This window comes from Chiloscyllium punctatum, chromosome 1 (genome assembly GCF_047496795.1).
Source record: "Chiloscyllium punctatum isolate Juve2018m chromosome 1, sChiPun1.3, whole genome shotgun sequence".
Classification (NCBI taxonomy): Eukaryota; Metazoa; Chordata; class Chondrichthyes; order Orectolobiformes; family Hemiscylliidae; genus Chiloscyllium; species Chiloscyllium punctatum.
Genome location: NC_092739.1, coordinates 164,232,103 through 164,249,726, shown reverse-complemented (window position 1 = coordinate 164,249,726; position 17,624 = coordinate 164,232,103). Strand labels below are relative to the sequence as shown.

General features: G+C 46.0%; 1 protein-coding gene across 6 annotated transcripts in view; it reads left to right on the top strand.

Moving 5' to 3' along the window:
* Positions 1-17,624, top strand: part of dysf (dysferlin, limb girdle muscular dystrophy 2B (autosomal recessive)) — a 377,035-nt gene that overhangs the window by 70,112 nt on the left and 289,299 nt on the right. For all 6 annotated transcript variants that reach the window (XM_072577935.1, XM_072577982.1, XM_072577963.1 and 3 more), the window contains exon 4: positions 4,918-5,023. In XM_072577935.1, the coding sequence (XP_072434036.1) occupies positions 4,918-5,023 (106 nt within the window). The remainder of the gene's footprint in view (positions 1-4,917; positions 5,024-17,624) is intronic.

The window sequence follows — 17,624 nt, the reverse complement described above, 5'->3', positions numbered from 1 at the left end:
TTTGGTAATGTGGTGACCAGAACTGTACACAGTATTCTAAATGTGGCCGAACCAATGTCTTGTACAATTTTAACATGACTTGCCAGCTCTTATACTCAATACCCCGTCCGATGAAGGCAAGCATACTATATGCCTTCTTGACCACTCTATCCACCTGTGCAGCAACCTTCAGGGTACAATGGACCTGCACTCCCAGATCTCTCTGCTCATCAACCTTTCCCAACATTTACAGTAAAGTTAACTCTAGAATTAGACCTCCCAAAATGTATCACCTCACATTTGCCTGGATTGAACTCCATCTGGCACTTCTCCACCCAACTCTATCTATATCCTCCTGTATTCTCTGACAGTCCCTTATGCTTTCTGCTACTCCACCAATCTTTGTGTCATCTGCAAACTTGCTGATCATACCAACAGTGTCCTCTTCCAGATCATTTATGTATATTATAAATAACAGTGACCTCAACACTGACCCCTGTGGAACACCACTGGTCACCTTCCTCCATTTTGAGAAACTCCCTTCAACTACTTCTCTGTCTCCTGTTGTTCAACCAGTTCTTTATCCACCTAGCTAGAACACCCTGCACACCATGTGACTTCACTTTCTCCATTAGTCTACAATGGGGAACCTTATCAAACAGCCTTACTGAAGTCCATGTATATGACATCAACAGCCCTTCCTTCATCTATAAACTTGGTCACTTCCTCAAAGAACTCTATTACGTTAGTAATCCATGATCTTCCCCGCACTAAACCATGTTGCCTGTCAATGATAAGTCCATTCTTTTCTAAATATAAACACATTTTATCCCTCAGTACCTTTCCCGCCACTGACATCAGGCTCACTGGTCTGTAGTTACCTGGAATATCCCTACTACCCTTCTTATACAAGGGGACAACATGAGCAACCTTCCAGTCCTCCGGCACCTCACCTGTGTTTAAGGATGCTACAAAGATTTCTGTCAGGGCCCCAGTTATTTCCTCTCTCGCCTCCCTCAGCAACCTGGGATAGATCCCATCCTGTCCTGGGGATTTGTCTACCTTAATATCCTTGACCCTATCCAACACATCTTCCCTACTTATGTCAACGTGATCCAAAATGATCAAACTTCTAACTCTAATCTCAACATTCATTATGTTCCTCTCCTCAGTGAACACTGATGTAAAGTAATCATTGAGAAACTCACCCATTTTCTCAGGTTTGACCCACAATCTTCCTTCGTTATCCTTTAGTGGACCAACCCTTTCTCTAGTTACCCTTTTGCTTCTTATATATGGATAAAAGGCCTTGGTATTCTCCTTAATTTTACTCGCTAAAGTTATTTCATGACCCCTTTTCGTCCACTTGATTCCTTATTTAAGATTGGTCCTATTCTTCCGATATTGCTCTAAGGCCCCTTCTGATCTTAGCTGCCTGGACCTTATGTACGCTTCCCTTTTCCTCTTGGCCAGTCGTGTGATTTCTCCTGTCATCCACGGTTCACGATTCTTGCCCTTCCTATCCTTTGCCTTCAATGGGACATGCCTATCCTGCACTATTTTTAACATAACTTTGAAAGCCTCCCACACATCAAATGTGGACTTCCCTTCAGATAGCTGCTCCCAATCCAAGATCCCTCTGTTCCACTACATTCCTTAAGGCCCTACCATTCACCATGAAGCTCTTACTTTGACTTGACTTTCCAAAATGCAAGACCTCCCATTTATCTGTATTAAACTCTATTTGCCATTTCTCGGCCCACTTCCCCAGCTGATCAAGGTCCTGCCGCAATTTCTGAGAACCTTCCTCACTGTCCACGATACCATCTACTTTAGTGTCATCAGCCAACTTACTCATCATTGTACATTCACATTCAAATCATGAATATAGCTATCAAACATCAATGGGCCCAGCACTGATCCTGTTGTCATCACTCTGCGTCACTAACCAGCTGTCCAGCCAAATGAGTTAACCATCTTTACTCATATAGGATCCACACATCAACAGTGTCTTTTTATAGACATCTTTGAATCAACATTTTAACTAATGTAAGATGGGACTTGAACCAGGTGTTCCTGACTCAAAAGTAGGGACACTATCACTGACGATGGGCTTATGCCCGAAATGTCGATTCTCCTGCTCCTTGGATGCTGCCTGACCTGCTGCGCTTTTCCAGCAACACATTTTTCAACCCCCCCCCCAACAACAGTGTGTTATTATATACTGTCACGTTAACATTATTCCCAGTCACACTCAATCTGTGGAGGTGTATATTGTACACAATAACACATGCTCAATTATCTTACAATACAAAGGAACATTGTACCCAGTAGCACACAGTGTATTATTGTCAATGTTGTTTTGGTTTTTAAGTGGTATGGACATCATTGGCTGGGTGAGCAATTTTTGCTGATTCCCTAGGTGCCCCTTGAGAAGGTGGAGGTCACCTGCCTTCATGATCTGCTGCATTTCACCTGTTGTTGATTGACCCGTTAGGGAGGGAATTCCAGGAGTTTGACCCAGCGACAGTGAAGGAGCAGCAAAATGGTTCCAAGTCAGGATGGTGAGTGGTTTACAGGGGAACTTGTCGATGGCAGTGTTCCCATGTATCTGCTGCTCTTGTGTTTAGATGGTATTGAAGGAGCCTTAGTGAATTTCTGCAGAGCAGCTTGTAGATGGTACAAGCTGCTGCTGCTACTGAGCACAGTTAGTGGAGGGAGTGGGCGTTGAGGGGAACTGCTCTGTCTTGGATTGTGTCGAGTTCCTGAGCTGCATTCACCCAGTCAAGTGGGAGGAATATCGGAATAGGAACAGGCCTTCCTTGAGCATAATCTGTCACTCTAGATCACAGCTGATAATCGAGCTCATTTCTCACACTATTCCACATCCCTCAATTGCATTTGTAACAAGAAATCTAGTAATCTCTGACTTTAAATTAGTTAATGACTGAGTTTCCACAGCCTTCTGGAGTAGAGAGTTCCAAGATTCACCACCATCTGGATGAAGAATGTTCCAACTTGTTTCACTCCTGAATGGATTGTCTTTTGTTCTGAAATGGTATTCCTTGGATCTCGAGTCCATAGCCAGAGAACACTTCCGCATCTGTGCTGACTCTCAAGCCCTTCTTGGAGATATCCTTCTGAACTTCTGACAAACCAGGCCCTGGACCTTCGAAATTAAAATCAATCCTTGATTATCCTAAATTGAAAGCATGTTCATGCCTGCAACGTTTACACTTTGTCATAATCCTCAAGCCTAGGTAATCTTCCATTCACATTTTAGGAGTTTGTTCTCTCGCACATATTGGATTAAGTCACTACTCCAGAAATGACTTTCTGAATTTGTTCTTAAACCCTTTACAAAGTAGGCAGCACCCATATGCCACTAGCTTGAAATCCAAATTCTGAAGTGACATGAGCATCTATAAATCATATATCTTTCAACATGTATTGAAATGAGACATTCTGTGTTACCGAGTGCAATGCTTCTATATGCATGTTCGAATATTCAAGGTAAACCATAGAATCCCTACAATGTGGAAGCAGGCCATTCAGCCCATCATGTCCACATTGACCCTCCACAGAGCATCCCATCCCTATCTCTACAATCTTGGGGTAGTGTATGACCCAAAAGGAAAAAGGAAACCACAGACCAAGCTATCTAAATTTAAAATACTGTTTGAAATATTTTTCAATTTCCAAGTCAGGATGGTGAGTGGTTTAGAGGGGAATTGTCGGTGGCAGCATTCCCATTATCCACTGCCCTTGCGGCCTCAGTGGTGTCAAAGGAGCAGTCGAGATTGAAACGCCTTCAGGCTCTGAATTGAGAAGCACAGTAATCCTTTTGTTTTTTTTTAATTCACTTACGGGCCGTGGGTGTCACTGGCTGGGCCAGCATTTATTGCTCATCCCTTGTTGCTCTTGAGAAGGTGATGGTAAACTGCCTTTCTTGAACTACTGGATCGAAATGTCTTCCTAGAAAGGAGCAGAGGGCATTGTTACCTTGGTATGAATATTCAGCAAATGAAATTCCAGACCCAGGAGTGTTGCTTGGAAACCTGCAGAGCTCTAAAAGACTTAGAAAGTCTAAACTCTGCTTCATGAGCATCTCTGGAAGGACACTTCTTAGTTCCTAATAAGAACTGGGGAGGAGCAGTCAAGTCAAACTGAAGGATAATTTCGTGTGTCTTTGGATTGCTGTGAAATAATGACATTGACGATGAGATGAGATTCTGTTTTTGCCGTATGTTTTAAACTATTTCAAACCTGTGTTCCATATTTTGATATTTTGGTTCATGTTTTTTCTCTCCCTAATGTGGAATAAAATTTTGTTTCACTGTTATATCTGCAGCCTATGGTTCGGTAAATGATCGCCGTGTTTAAGTTAGAAAACTGTGTATGATCAAAGAGCCAGATTTAGTGCTGGGGTCTCACTTGCTCAGCAGTAGCATCAGCTGGGGGTCACAACAAGATGTTTCCAGAGATTGTTCACCCACTAGGGGACAGATTCAAGACTAACGCCAGCGTCCTGTGAGCATTACACCCCAACGCAATAAGTGAAGATGTTAAATCGAGGTTTGACTGCACCTGGTCTCCCAGCAGGAGGTGAAGCAGAGCTTGAAGCAGACATGAGAATCTCTCCCCTGGTATCCTGACCAATACGGATTCCCTAACTGATATCACTATGACATATTCACTGATCATTAATACATTGTCATTTGTGCAAACTTGCTATGTATAAACTAGCTTCCATTTTGGAAGAGATCGGAAAGGCAGGATTTAAATGCAAAATCTGCTTTGAAACATGGATCTAATTTCCAGGCTCAGTTTCAGCAGCTCCTGTGGGTTTCACCAGCGGTAAGCAGGCGTTGGTGAGAGTGAAGTCGGATTCCGGATCACATAGTTGACTCATTTCTTATCCCTTTTCTTAATTCACAGGTTTCTGGGGGAGGTCCGAGCCCCCCTCAGAGATGTCCTCAGCACCCCGAACCTCATGGCCAACTACAGTCTGGCTTTGCTGGACACAAAGAAACAGAACACTGGGGTAAGAGAGTCAACACTTTTCAGCTTGCACTGTACTCTCCCCCCAGTACCCTGTGTTACTGACTGTATCTGTACTGATGTTAATCCAGCTCCCTCACACTGTCACTCAGTAACCCCTCTCCCTCAGTGCCCTGTGTTACTGACTGTATCTGTACTGATGTTAATCCAGCTCCCTCACACTGTCACTCAGTAACCCCTCTCCCCCAGTGCCCTGTGTTACTGACTGTATCTGTACTGATGTTAATCCAGCTCCCTCACACTGTCACTCAGTAACCCCTCTCCCCAGTGCCCTGTGTTACTGACTGTATCTGTACTGATGTTAATCCAGCTCCCTCACACTGTCACTCAGTAACCCCTCTCCCCCCAGTGCCCTGTGTTACTGACTGTATCTGTACTGATGTTAATCCAGCTCCCTCACACTGTCACTCAGTAACCCCTCTCCCCAGTGCCCTGTGTTACTGACTGTATCTGTACTGATGTTAATCCAGCTCCCTCACACTGTCACTCAGTAACCCCTCTCCCTCAGTGCCCTGTGTTACTGACTGTATCTGTACTGATGTTAATCCAGCTCCCTCACACTGTCACTCAGTAACCCCTCTCCCCCAGTGCCCTGTGTTACTGACTGTATCTGTACTGATGTTAATCCAGCTCCCTCACACTGTCACTCAGTAACCCCTCTCCCCAGTGCCCTGTGTTACTGACTGTATCTGTACTGATGTTAATCCAGCTCCCTCACACTGTCACTCAGTAACCCCTCTCCCCCCAGTGCCCTGTGTTACTGACTGTATCTGTACTGATGTTAATCCAGCTCCCTCACACTGTCACTCAGTAACCCCTCTCCCCAGTGCCCTGTGTTACTGACTGTATCTGTACTGATGTTAATCCAGCTCTCTCACACTGTCACTCAGTAACCCCTCTCCCCCAGTGCCCTGTGCTACTGACTGTATCTGTACTGATGTTAATCCAGCTCCCTCACACTGTCACTCAGTAACCCCTTTCCCCCAGTGCCCTGTGCTACTGACTGTATCTGTACTGATGTTAATCCAGCTCCCTCACACTGTCACTCAGTAACCCCTCTCTCCCCAGGGCCCTGTGTTACTGACTGTATCTGCACTGATGTTAATCCAGCTCCCTCACACTGTCACTCAGTAACCCCTCTCCCCCAGCGCCCTGTGTTACTGACTGTATCTGTACTGATGTTAATCCAGCTCCCTCACACTGTCACTCAGTAACCCCTCTCCCCCAGCGCCCTGTGTTACTGACTGTATCTGTACTGATGTTAATCCAGCTCCCTCACACTGTCACTCAGTAACCCCTCTCCCCCAGTGCCCTGTGTTACTGTCTGTCTCTGTACTGATGTTAATCCAGCTCCCTCACACTGTCACTCAGTAACCCCTCTTCCCCCCAGCACCCTGTGTTATTGACTATATCTGTACTGGCTCCCTTACGTTGTCACTCAGTAATCAAGAAGTGTGGTGCTGGGAAAATACAACTGGTTAGACAGCATACGAGCAGCAAAAGTGAGGACTGCAGATGCTGGACACCAGAGTTTAGATCAGAGTGGTGCTGGAAAAGCACAGAAGGTCAGGCAGCATCCGAGGAGCAGGAAAATCGACGTTTCAGGCAAAAGCCCTTTCTCATGAAGGTCTTTTGCCCAAAACATTGATTTTCTTGCTCCTCGGATGTTGCCTGACCTGCTGTGCTTTTCCAGCACCACTCTGATCTAAACATATGAGGAGCAGGAGAATTGACATTTTGGGCATAAGCCCTCAATCAGGAACTGAAATGTCAATTCTCCTGCTCCCCTGACGCTGGCTGACCTGCTGTGCTTCTGCAGTGCCACCCTTTTCGATTCTGATCTCCATTATCTGCAGTGCTCACTTTCTCCTTGTCACTGAGTGTACCTCAATGTGTCCCTCAGCGCTCTATTACAGATTGTTACTGGTATTAATGTAGCCTATTGTCAATGTTTGGATGACATACAGATGTTATCTCACGATGATGTGCTCTTTAATTGAACACTAATGCCGTAAAACAGCTTAATTGTGCCACCAAAACGCTATTGAGTATCATTAGAATGTTGTTATTTCAAGGATTACTCTCTCAGCTGAGGTAGGTTTTGGGGAGCATCTGAAGTTGGGGAGCTTTGGAGAGTAAGAGAGGATCATGAAGGGAACTGCAATGTTTAGAAACTGGGAGTGAAGACACAGATCCCAGTGTTGGAGCCTTGAGGTTGCTGAAGAGGACAGATTGCAGGAGAATAGGTGCCTGGGAGTGTTCTCCGGATCTTTCCTTCGGTGACTTTGTTTGATTTTGTGAGAGTTTCCAATTTATTTCCACACCTCAGTTATAATGTTGAAGGAGCACTGCCTAGTTTGATTTAGTGAAATATTAAGTTGGGCATTTTGGCTTTAACAGGCCCAACGCAGCCTGGTGCTGGAGTGGATGTAGTGTGGGAGTGAGGGGGAAGGGGTGGTGGGTTCAGATGCTGGGTTCAATCTCCCCCGGCTGGCTCCCAATTGCGAGTGTGGAATCAGTGATTCAGCAAGAGCAGAAAGCAGCAGCGATGTGAGTCAGGGAACTGGAATGCCTGTAAAATCCGAGGCTGCAAGAACACAGACCAAGGACATGCCTGGTCAGCAAGAATACATTCCAGCAGGAATGAAACAACTGCTGAGTGAAACCACTGGAAGGTTTTAACTGGAGAGGAAGGAAGTATCCAGGGAGGGGAAACAAAAAAAATCCACTCAGAATCGGGAGATAAGAATCGTAGAATCCCGACAGCATGGAAGCAGGCCATTCGACCAATCGAGTCGAGACTGACCCTCTGAAGAGCATCCCACCCAGACACCCGCTTGCCTACCCTATCCCTGTAACCCTTGGCTAACCTCGTCTGCACACTATGGCCAATTTAGCCCAGTCAATCCACCTGACCTGCACCTGTTTGAACGATGGGAGGAAACCCATGCATACATAGAACATAGAACAGTACAGCACAGTAGAGGCCCCTTGGCCCACAATGTTGTGCCAGCCTTTTATCCTACTCCAAGATGAGACTAACCTACATACCCTTCATTGTACTATCTTCTGTGTGTCTGTCCAAGAATCGCTTAAATGTCCCCAATGTCTTGACTCTACCACTGCTGGCAGTGCAGAGCATGCACGTACACCTCTCTGTGTAAAGGACATACCTCTGACAAACCTTCCTCCTAAACCCTAAACCTTCCTCCAATCATCTTAAAATTATGCCCTCTGTTGATAGCCATTTCCTACGTGGGAAAATGTCTCTGACTATCCACTCTATCTATGCCTCTCATCATCTTGTCTATCTCTATCAAGTCACCTCTCATCCTTCTTCGCTCCAATGAGAAAAGCCCAAGCTCCCTCAACCTTTCTTCATAAGACTATGCCCTCCAATCCAGGCAACATCCTGGTAAATCTCCTCTGCACCCTGTCTAAAGCTTCCACATCCTTCCTATAATGATGCGACCAGAACTGAACACAATATTCCAAGTGTGGTCTAACCAGGACTCTATAGAGCTGCAGCATAACCTCAACCTAACCTCATGGCTCTTAAACTCAGTCCCCCTGCTCATGAAAGCCAATTCACCATTTGGCTTCTTAACAAACCTGGGAGGCAACTTTGAGGGATCTATGGATGTGGACCCCAAGATCCCTCTGATTCACCACACTGCTAAGAATCCTGCCTTTAACCCTGTAACCTGCATTCAAATTCAACCTTCCAAAATGAATCACTTTGCACTTATCCAGGTTGAACTCCATCTGCCACTTCTCAGCCCAGTTCTGCATCCTGTCAATGTCCCTTTGCAAACTACAACAGCCCTCCACACTATCCACAGTTCCACCAACCTTCGTGTCATTGGCAACCTATTAACCCACCCTTCCACTTCCTCATCCAAGTAATTTATAAAAGTCACAAACAGCAGAAGTCCCAGAACCGATCCCTGTGGAACACCACTGGTTACTGAGCTCCAGGCTGAATACTTTCCATCTACTACCATCCTCTGTCTTCTATGAGCCAGCCAATTCTGTATCCTGACAGCCAGACTTTCCTGTATCCCATGCCTCCTTACTTTCTGAATGAGCCTACCATGGGGAACCTGATCAAATGCCTTGCTAAAATCCATGTACACCACATCCACTGCTCTACCTTCATCAATGTATTTTGTCACGTCCTCAAAGTATTCAATAAGGCTTGTGAGGCATGACCTGCCCCTCACAAAGCCATGCTGACTATCTCTAATCAAACTATGGTTTTCCAGGTAGTCATAAATCCTGTCTCTCAGAAATCTCCAATTATTTGCCCACCACTGATATGAGACTGACTGGTCTATAATTCCCAGGATTATCCCGATTGCCTTTCTTGCTCAAAAGAATAACATTTGCCATCCTCCAATCATCTGGTACTATTCCAGTGACAGTGAGGCTGCAAACATCTTCGTCAAAGGTGCAGCAATCTCTTCCCTTGCTTCCTGCAGAAACCTCAAGTGTATCCCGTCTGGCCCAGGAGGTTGATCTATCCTTATGGTTTTTCAAAATTTTCAGCACATTCTCCTTCTTAATGTCAACCTGTTTGAGCATATCAGCCTGTTTCATGCTGTCCTCAGAAACATCATGGTCCCTCTCAGTAGTGAATACTGAAACAAAATATTCATTAAGGCCCTCCCCTACTTTCTCAGACTCCAGGCACAAGTTCCCTCCACTATCCCTGATCGGCCCCACCCTCACTCTTTCCGTCCTCTTGTTCCTCACATAAATGTAGAGCGCCTTATGGTTTTCCTTAATCCTACTTGCTAATGCTGTTTCAAGCCCCCTTCCAACTCTCCTAAGTCCATTCTTCAGTTCCTTCCTGACTACCTTATAACCCTCTAAAGGATGTGGCTGATCACAGGGAAAATGTGCAAACTCCACATCGGCAGCTACCCAAGGCTGGAATCGAACCGGGGTCCCGAGTGCTAACCACTGAGCCACACTGCAGCAAAAAAGCAAGATTGCTGACTTACAAGGCCCCAGGTGGAGAAGATGAAACAGACAGTACTGAGCAACTTCCTTTCTGATTTCTTCAAAGAATCATGGAATGTTGCAGCACAGAGGAAGACCATTCAGCCTATGCTAGCTATGCTGGCTCTTTGGTACAACATCCCTTCTCCTTCCATGTGGCCTTGCATGTGCTTCCTTTTCCCTTTTGGAAAGTCACCATTGATTCTGCTTCCTGTTCCCTCTCAGGCAGCACGTTCCTGACCACAGTGACACACTGGGTAAAAAAAATGTTTCTGGGTCTTTTGCCAATTACCTTATATCTGTGGTAATTTTAGTGGCTACACTTTCTGCTGTAAAGGTTTTCCCCTCATCCATCCTATCAATGATAAACAACTTCAATGCAAGCTCCTCCCTGTTGCTAAGGAAACTAACCTCAGCTTCTCCAGTCTATCCGTAACAATCTGCAGAGGAATCTTCATTATCCGAACGACACGGGCGGGGAGTATTTTGTTCAGATAATCGAACGTCCGGATAATAGAACATAGAACATAGAAAAATACAGTGCAGTACAGGCCCTTCGGCCCTCGATGTTGCACCGACCGAAGCCTACCTAACCTACACTAGCCCAATAACCTCCATATGCTTATCCAATGCCCGCTTAAATGCCCATAAAGAGGGAGAGTCCACCACTGATACCGGCAGGGCATTCCATGAACTCACAACCCGCTGAGTAAAGAATCTACCCCTAACATCTGTCCTATACCAACCTCCCCTTAATTTAAAGCTGTGTCCCCTAGTAACAGCTGACTCCATACGTGGAAAAAGGTTCTCACTGTCAACCCTATCTAAACCCCTAATCATCTTGTACACCTCTATCAAATCTCCCCTAAACCTTCTTTTCTCCAATGAGAACAGCCCCAAGTGCCTCAGCTTTTCCTCATACGATGTTCAAACAAACGCCAATAACATAGTTAAGCCAATTCAGCTAACCGAATGCTGGATAATTGATGTTTCTCTGTATAACTAATATCCTTCTATCTTCTGAGATGCTTCTATCTCATTGCCTCCTCACCTTCTCAAGGACTTGACACTCATCCTAAAGTCTGGTGTCTAGATACAATACTCCAACTGAAGCCAAATCAATGTCTTGCAAAGGTTTCACATATCTTCCACGTTTTTGTGTTCTGTATCTCTATCAATAAAGTTAAACATTCCCATATATGGTCATATAAAGATCTCCACTGTTCACCCTACAGCTACAACATTGGCGTCTAACTCTCCACAGGGAACATTGCCCAGGTATATCCTGTACACAAAAAGCAGGGGAAATCCAACATGGCCAATTACCGTCCCATCAGTCTACTCTCGATCATCAGTAAAGTGATGGAAGGAGTCATAGAACAGAGAACATAGAAAAATACAGCGCTGTACAGGCCCTTTGGCCTTCGATGTTGCGCCGATCCAAGCCCACCTAACCTACATTAGCCCACTATCCTCCATATGCCTATCCAATGCCTGCTTAAATGCCCATAAAGAGGGAGAGTCCACCACTGCTACTGGCAGGGCATTCCATGAACTCACGACTCGCTGAGTAATGAATCTACCCCTAACATCTGTCCTATACCTACCACCCCTTAATTTAAAGCTATACCCCCTCGTAATAGCTGACTCCATACGTGGAAAAAGGTCAACCCTATCTAAACCCCTAATCATCTTGTACACCTCTATCAAGTCACCCCTAAACCTTCTTTTCTCCAATGAAAACAACCCCAAGTGCCTCAGCCTTTCCTCATACGATCTTCCTACCATACCAGGCAACATCCTGGTAAACCTCCTCTGCATCCGTTCCAGTGCCTCCACATCCTTCCTATAGTATGGCGACCAAAACTGCACACAATACTCCAGATGTGGCTGCACCTGAGTCTTATACAACTGCAACATGACCTCAGGACTCCGGAACTCAATTCCTCTACCAATAAAAGCCAGTACACCATATGCCTTCTTCACTGCACTATTTACCTGGGTGGCAACTTTCAGAGATCTGTGTACATGGACACCAAGATCCCTCTGCTCATCCACACTACCAAGTATCTGACCATTAGCCCAGTACCCCATCTTTTTGTTACTCATACCAAAGTGAATCACCTCACACTTACCCACATTGAACTCCATTTGCCACCTTTCTGCCCAACTCTGCAGCTTATCTATATCCCGCTGTAACCTGCCACATCCTTCCTCACTGTCAACAACTCCACTGACTTTCATATCATCCGCAAACTTGCTCACCCAACCTTCTAGCCCCTCCTCCAGGTCATTTATAAAAATGACAAACAGCAATGGTACTAAAACAGATCCTTGCGGAACACCGCTAGTAACTGCACTCCAAGATGAATCTTTACCATCAACTACTACCCTCTGTCTCCTTCCAGCCAGCTAATTCCTAATCCAAACCTCCAACTCACCCTCAATGCCATACATCCGTATTTTTTGCAGTAGCCTACCATGGGGAACCTTATCAAACGCCTTACTAAAATCCATATACACCAAATCTACCGCTTTACCCTCGTCCACCTCCTTAGTCACCTTCTCAAAGAATTCAATAAGGTTTGTGAGGCACGACCTGCCCTTCACAAAACCATGCTGACTATCCCTGATCACATTATTCCTGTCCAGATGTTCATAAATCCTATCCCTTACAATTCTCTCTAAGACTTTGCCCACAACAGAAGTGAGACTCACCGGCCTATAGTTACTAGGGTTATCCATACTCCCCTTCTTGAACAAGGGAACCACATTTGCTATCCTCCAGTCTTCTGGCACTATTCCTGTAGACAACGAGGACATAAAAATCAAGGCCAATGGCTCCGCTATCTCCTCCCTTGCTTCCCAGAGAATCCTAAGATAAATGCCATCAGGCCCAGGGGACTTATCTATTTTCACCCTTTCCAGAATTTCCAACACCTCTTCCCTACATACCTCAAAGTCATCCATTCTAATTAATTGTGACTCAGTATTCACATCGGCAACAATGTCCTGTTCCTGAGTGAATACTGACAAAAAGTATTCATTCAGTGTCTCCCCAATCTCTTCAGCCTCCACACACAACTTCCCACTACTATCCTTGACTGGATCTATTCTTACCCTAGTCATCCTTTTATTCCTGACATACCTATAGAAAGCCTTTGGGTTTTCCCTAATCCTACCAACCAAGGACTTTTCATGTCCCCTCCTTGCTGCTCTTAGCTCTCTCTTCAGATCCTTCCTGGCTACCTTATAACTCTCAATCGCCCTAATTGAACCTTCACACCTCATCTTTACATAGGCCTCTCTCTTCCCTTTAACAAGGGATTCCAATTCCTCACATGACCCTTTCCTCCCTGCCTGACAGGTACATACTTATCAAGGACACTCAATAGCTGCTCCTTGAACAAGCTCCACATATCGATTGCGCCCTTCCCTTGAAGCCTACTTTTCCAAGCCACGCATCCTAAGTCATGCCTCACCGCATCATAATTTCCCTGCCCCCAGCTATAACTCTTGCCCTGTAATGCACACTTATCCCTCTCCATCACTAGAGTAAAAGTCACCGAGTTGTGGTCACTGACCCCAAAGTGCTCACCTACCTCCAAGTCTAACACCTGGCCTGGTTCGTTACCCAGAACCAAATCCAGTATAGCCTCACCTCTTGTTGGCCTGTCTACATATTGTGTCAGGAAACCCTCCTGCACACATTGGACAAACACCGACCCATCTAACGAACTCGAGCTATAGTTTTCCCAATCAATATCAGGAAAGTTAAAGCCCCCATAACAACCACCCTATTACTTTCACTTTTCTCCTGAATCATCCTCGCAATCCTTTCTTCTACATCTCTCGGACTATTAGGAGGCCTGTAGAAAACTCCTAACAGGGTGACCTCACCTTTCCTATTTCTAACCTCAGCCCAAACTACCTCAGATGGCGAGTCTTCGTCCATCTTCCTTTCCACCGCTGTAATACTATCTTTGACAAGCAATGCCACACCTCCCCCTCTTTTACCCCCACCTCTGACCCTACTAAAACATTTAAACCCCGGAACCTGCAACAGCCAATCCTGTCCCTGTTCTACCCATGTCTCCGTAATAGCCACAACATCAAAATCCCAGGTACCAACCCACGCTGCGAGTTCACCTACCTTATTTCGTATACTTCTTGCATTGAAGTATACACACTTCAAGCCACCTTCCTGTTTACAGGTACCCTCCTTTAAGATTGATGCCATGTTCCTAATCTCCCTACACTCCAGGTCCTGCACCCTAAAGCTACAGTCTGGGTTCCCATGCCCCTGCAGAGTTAGTTTAACCACCCCCCAAGAGCATTAGCAAACCTCCCCCCAAGGATCCTGGTGCCCCTCAGGTTCAGGTGTAGACCATCCTGTTTATAGAGGTCCCACTTTCCCCAGAAAGAACCCCAGTTGTCCAGAAACCGGAATCCCTCCCTCCTGCACCATCCCTGTAGCCACGCATTTAACTGTTCTCTCTCCCTATTCCTCGACTCTATCACGTGGCACGGGTAACAAACCAGAGACAACAACTCTGTTTGTTCTAACTCTGAGCTTCCAACCTAGCTCCCTGAAAGCCTGCCTAACATCCTCATCCCTCTTCCTACCTATGTTGTTGGTGCCAAACAGTGCTATTAAGCAGCATGTGCTCAGCAATAACCTGCTCAGTGACGCCCAGTTTGGGTTCCACCAGGGCCACTCAGCTCCTGACCTCATTACAGCCTTGGTTCAAACATGGACAATAGAGCTGAACTCCAGAGGGGAGGGGAGAGGGACAGCCCTTGATATCAAGGCTGCATTTGACTGAGTGTGGCGTCAAGGAGCCCTGGCAAAACTGGAATCAATGGGTATCAGGGGCAATCTCTCCACTGGTTGGAGTCACACCTGGCACAGAGGAAGATGGTTGTGGTTGTTGGAGGGTCAGTCATCTCAGCTCCAGGACATCTCTGCAGGAGTTCCTCAGGGGACTGTCCTAAGCCCGACCATCTTCAGCTGCTTCATCAATGACCTTCCCTCCATCATAAGGTCAGAAGTGGGGATGTTCACCGATGATTGTTCGAGGTTCAGCACCATCTGTGACTCCTCAGGTACTGAAGCAGTCCATGTTCAAATGCAGCAAGATCTGAACAATATCCAGGCTTGTGCTGACAAGCGTTAAGTAACGTTCGCACCACCGGCAATGACCACACCCCACTCAGGGACAATCTAACCATCACCCTTTGACATTCAAAGGCATGACAAGAGAATTCATAAACAAGAGAATGGACAAGTTCCTGGGCAGATGAAGTTTAAAATGGGTAAATGTGAGGGTATCCAATTTGGGAGCAAAAAGAGGAAGGCAGATTATTATCTGAATACCTGTAAATCGAGAGAGGGGAATGTGCAATTCGACCTGGGTATCCTTGTACACCAGGTGCTGAAGTTAACCGTGCAGGTACAGCAGGCAGTAAAGAAGGGAACTCATGCATTGACCTTCCTTGTGAGAAGGTTCGAGTACAGGAGCAGGGATGCTTTGCTGCAATTTTAAACAGTCTTGGTGAGACCACACCTCGTGGCATTTTGGTCTCCTCATCTGAGCAAGGAGGGAGTGCAACAAATATTCATCTCGGAGCTAAGTGGCATCCCTCTTAGTTTTAACTTGTGCTTCTGTCTTGTTCTTCTTGCATTGGAGTGTCAGAGGGTGACCTTATAAAGGTTGATAAAACCATGAGAGGCAGAGATGAGGTGAAAAGCAAAGATCTTTTCCCTCAGGGAGGGGAGTTCAAAACTAAAGGGGATCTTTTTTAAGGTGAGAGAAGAAAGATTTACAAAACCAAATGGGGGCCAAATATTTTTACACGGGAGTAGTTCGTGTGTGGAATGAACTTCCAGAGAAGCAGAGTATTTGGTGCCTGTGCAAATAGATGCGTTAGGGTCCTCACCAGTCTTGGTCACATTGGAATGGGTTTGAGCGGCAGGACTGAGATCTTTTCCTTTGTGAGTATCTCTTCCCTTATTTCTCTTTCACCAAAATTCTAACCTATCTCTGACACTCAATATCCATGTGTCCCTTTCTTTCCCAAACCTTGCGAAAGAAACACAGCCGCTCATCACCGCTACCTCTTGCCTCCTAGCATTCATTTGGGCCATCCTCAGGCTGAACCTATCCAGCTGAGCACAGCAGCAACTCAAATCAACCACTGCCTGGCTCTGCTCCAGCCTCCATCCTCCTCCAGGAATTCTCCTGAAGACTGAGATCAGCGTTACTGAAGTCCACAACGTTCCAAACTCCAGACTACCCTGTCAGCTGGTTCAAACCTCTCTCTCTCTCTCTCTGGGACAATCATTTCATTATGTTTAGAAACCCTCTCTGCATTTAAATCAGGGATAAGCTTAAACACAAAATGCGTAGTCTGTGGTTATTCTAAGACAAAGGCAGTGACTGTACTCCCTCTTGACTGTCCCTATCAAACACTCCCAATACAGGTACAGCACAGCGTTAGGTACAGAGTGAACCTTCCTTGATACTGACCCCATCAAGCACTCCTGAGAAAAGGGGCAGCAGGGGGTTAGAAACAAAATTTATTCATTTGTGGGCTGTGGGTGTCACTGGCTGGGCCCAGCATTTATTGCCCATCCCTAGTTGCCCCTTGAGAAGGTGGGGGTGAGCTGCCTTCTTGAACCACTGCAGTCCATGTGCTGTGGGTTGACCCACAATGCCCTGAGGGAGGGAATTCCAGGATTTTGACCCAGCGACAGTGAAGGAATGGCGATATATTTCCAGGTCAGGATGGTGAGTGGCTTGGAGGGGAACTTGCAGGGGGTGGTGTTCCCATGTATCTGCTGCCCTTATCCATCTGGATGGAAGTGGTTATGGGTTTGGAAGGTGCTGTCTGAGAATCTTTGGTGAATTTCTGCAGCTCATCTTGTAGTTGGTACACACTGCTGCTACAACATACACGCTCTATCTAAGTGCATACTGTCCCTATCCTGGGAGTGTTTGATGGGGGCAGAGTAGAGGAAGTTTTACTTTGTATCTAACCCCCGTGCTGTCCCTGTCCTGAGGCTGTTTGATAGGGACAATATAGAGAAAGCTCTACTCTGAATCTAACCTGGTGCTGTCCCTGTCCTGGGAGGGTTTGATGGGGACAGTGTAGAGGGAGCTTTACTTTGTATCTAACCTGGTGCTGTATAGCTTTAAATTAAGGGGGGGGTAGATATAGGACTGATGTTAGGGGTAGATTCTTCACTCAGCGAGTCGTAAGTTCATGGAATGCCCTGCCAGTAGCAGTGGTGGACTCTCCCTCTTTATGGGTATTTAAGCGGGCATTGGATAGGTATATGGAGGATAGTGGGTTAGTGTAGGTTAGGTGGGCTTTGATCGGCGCAACATCGAGGGCCGAAGGGCCTGTACTGCGCTGTATTCTTCTATGTTCTATGTTCTATGTCTCTGTGCTGGGAGGGTTTGATGGGGACAGTGTAGAAGGAGCTTTACTTTGTATCTAACCTGGTGCTGTCTCTGTGCTGGGAGGGTTTGATGGGGACAGTGTAGGGGGAGCTTTACTCTGTAGCTAACCCTGTG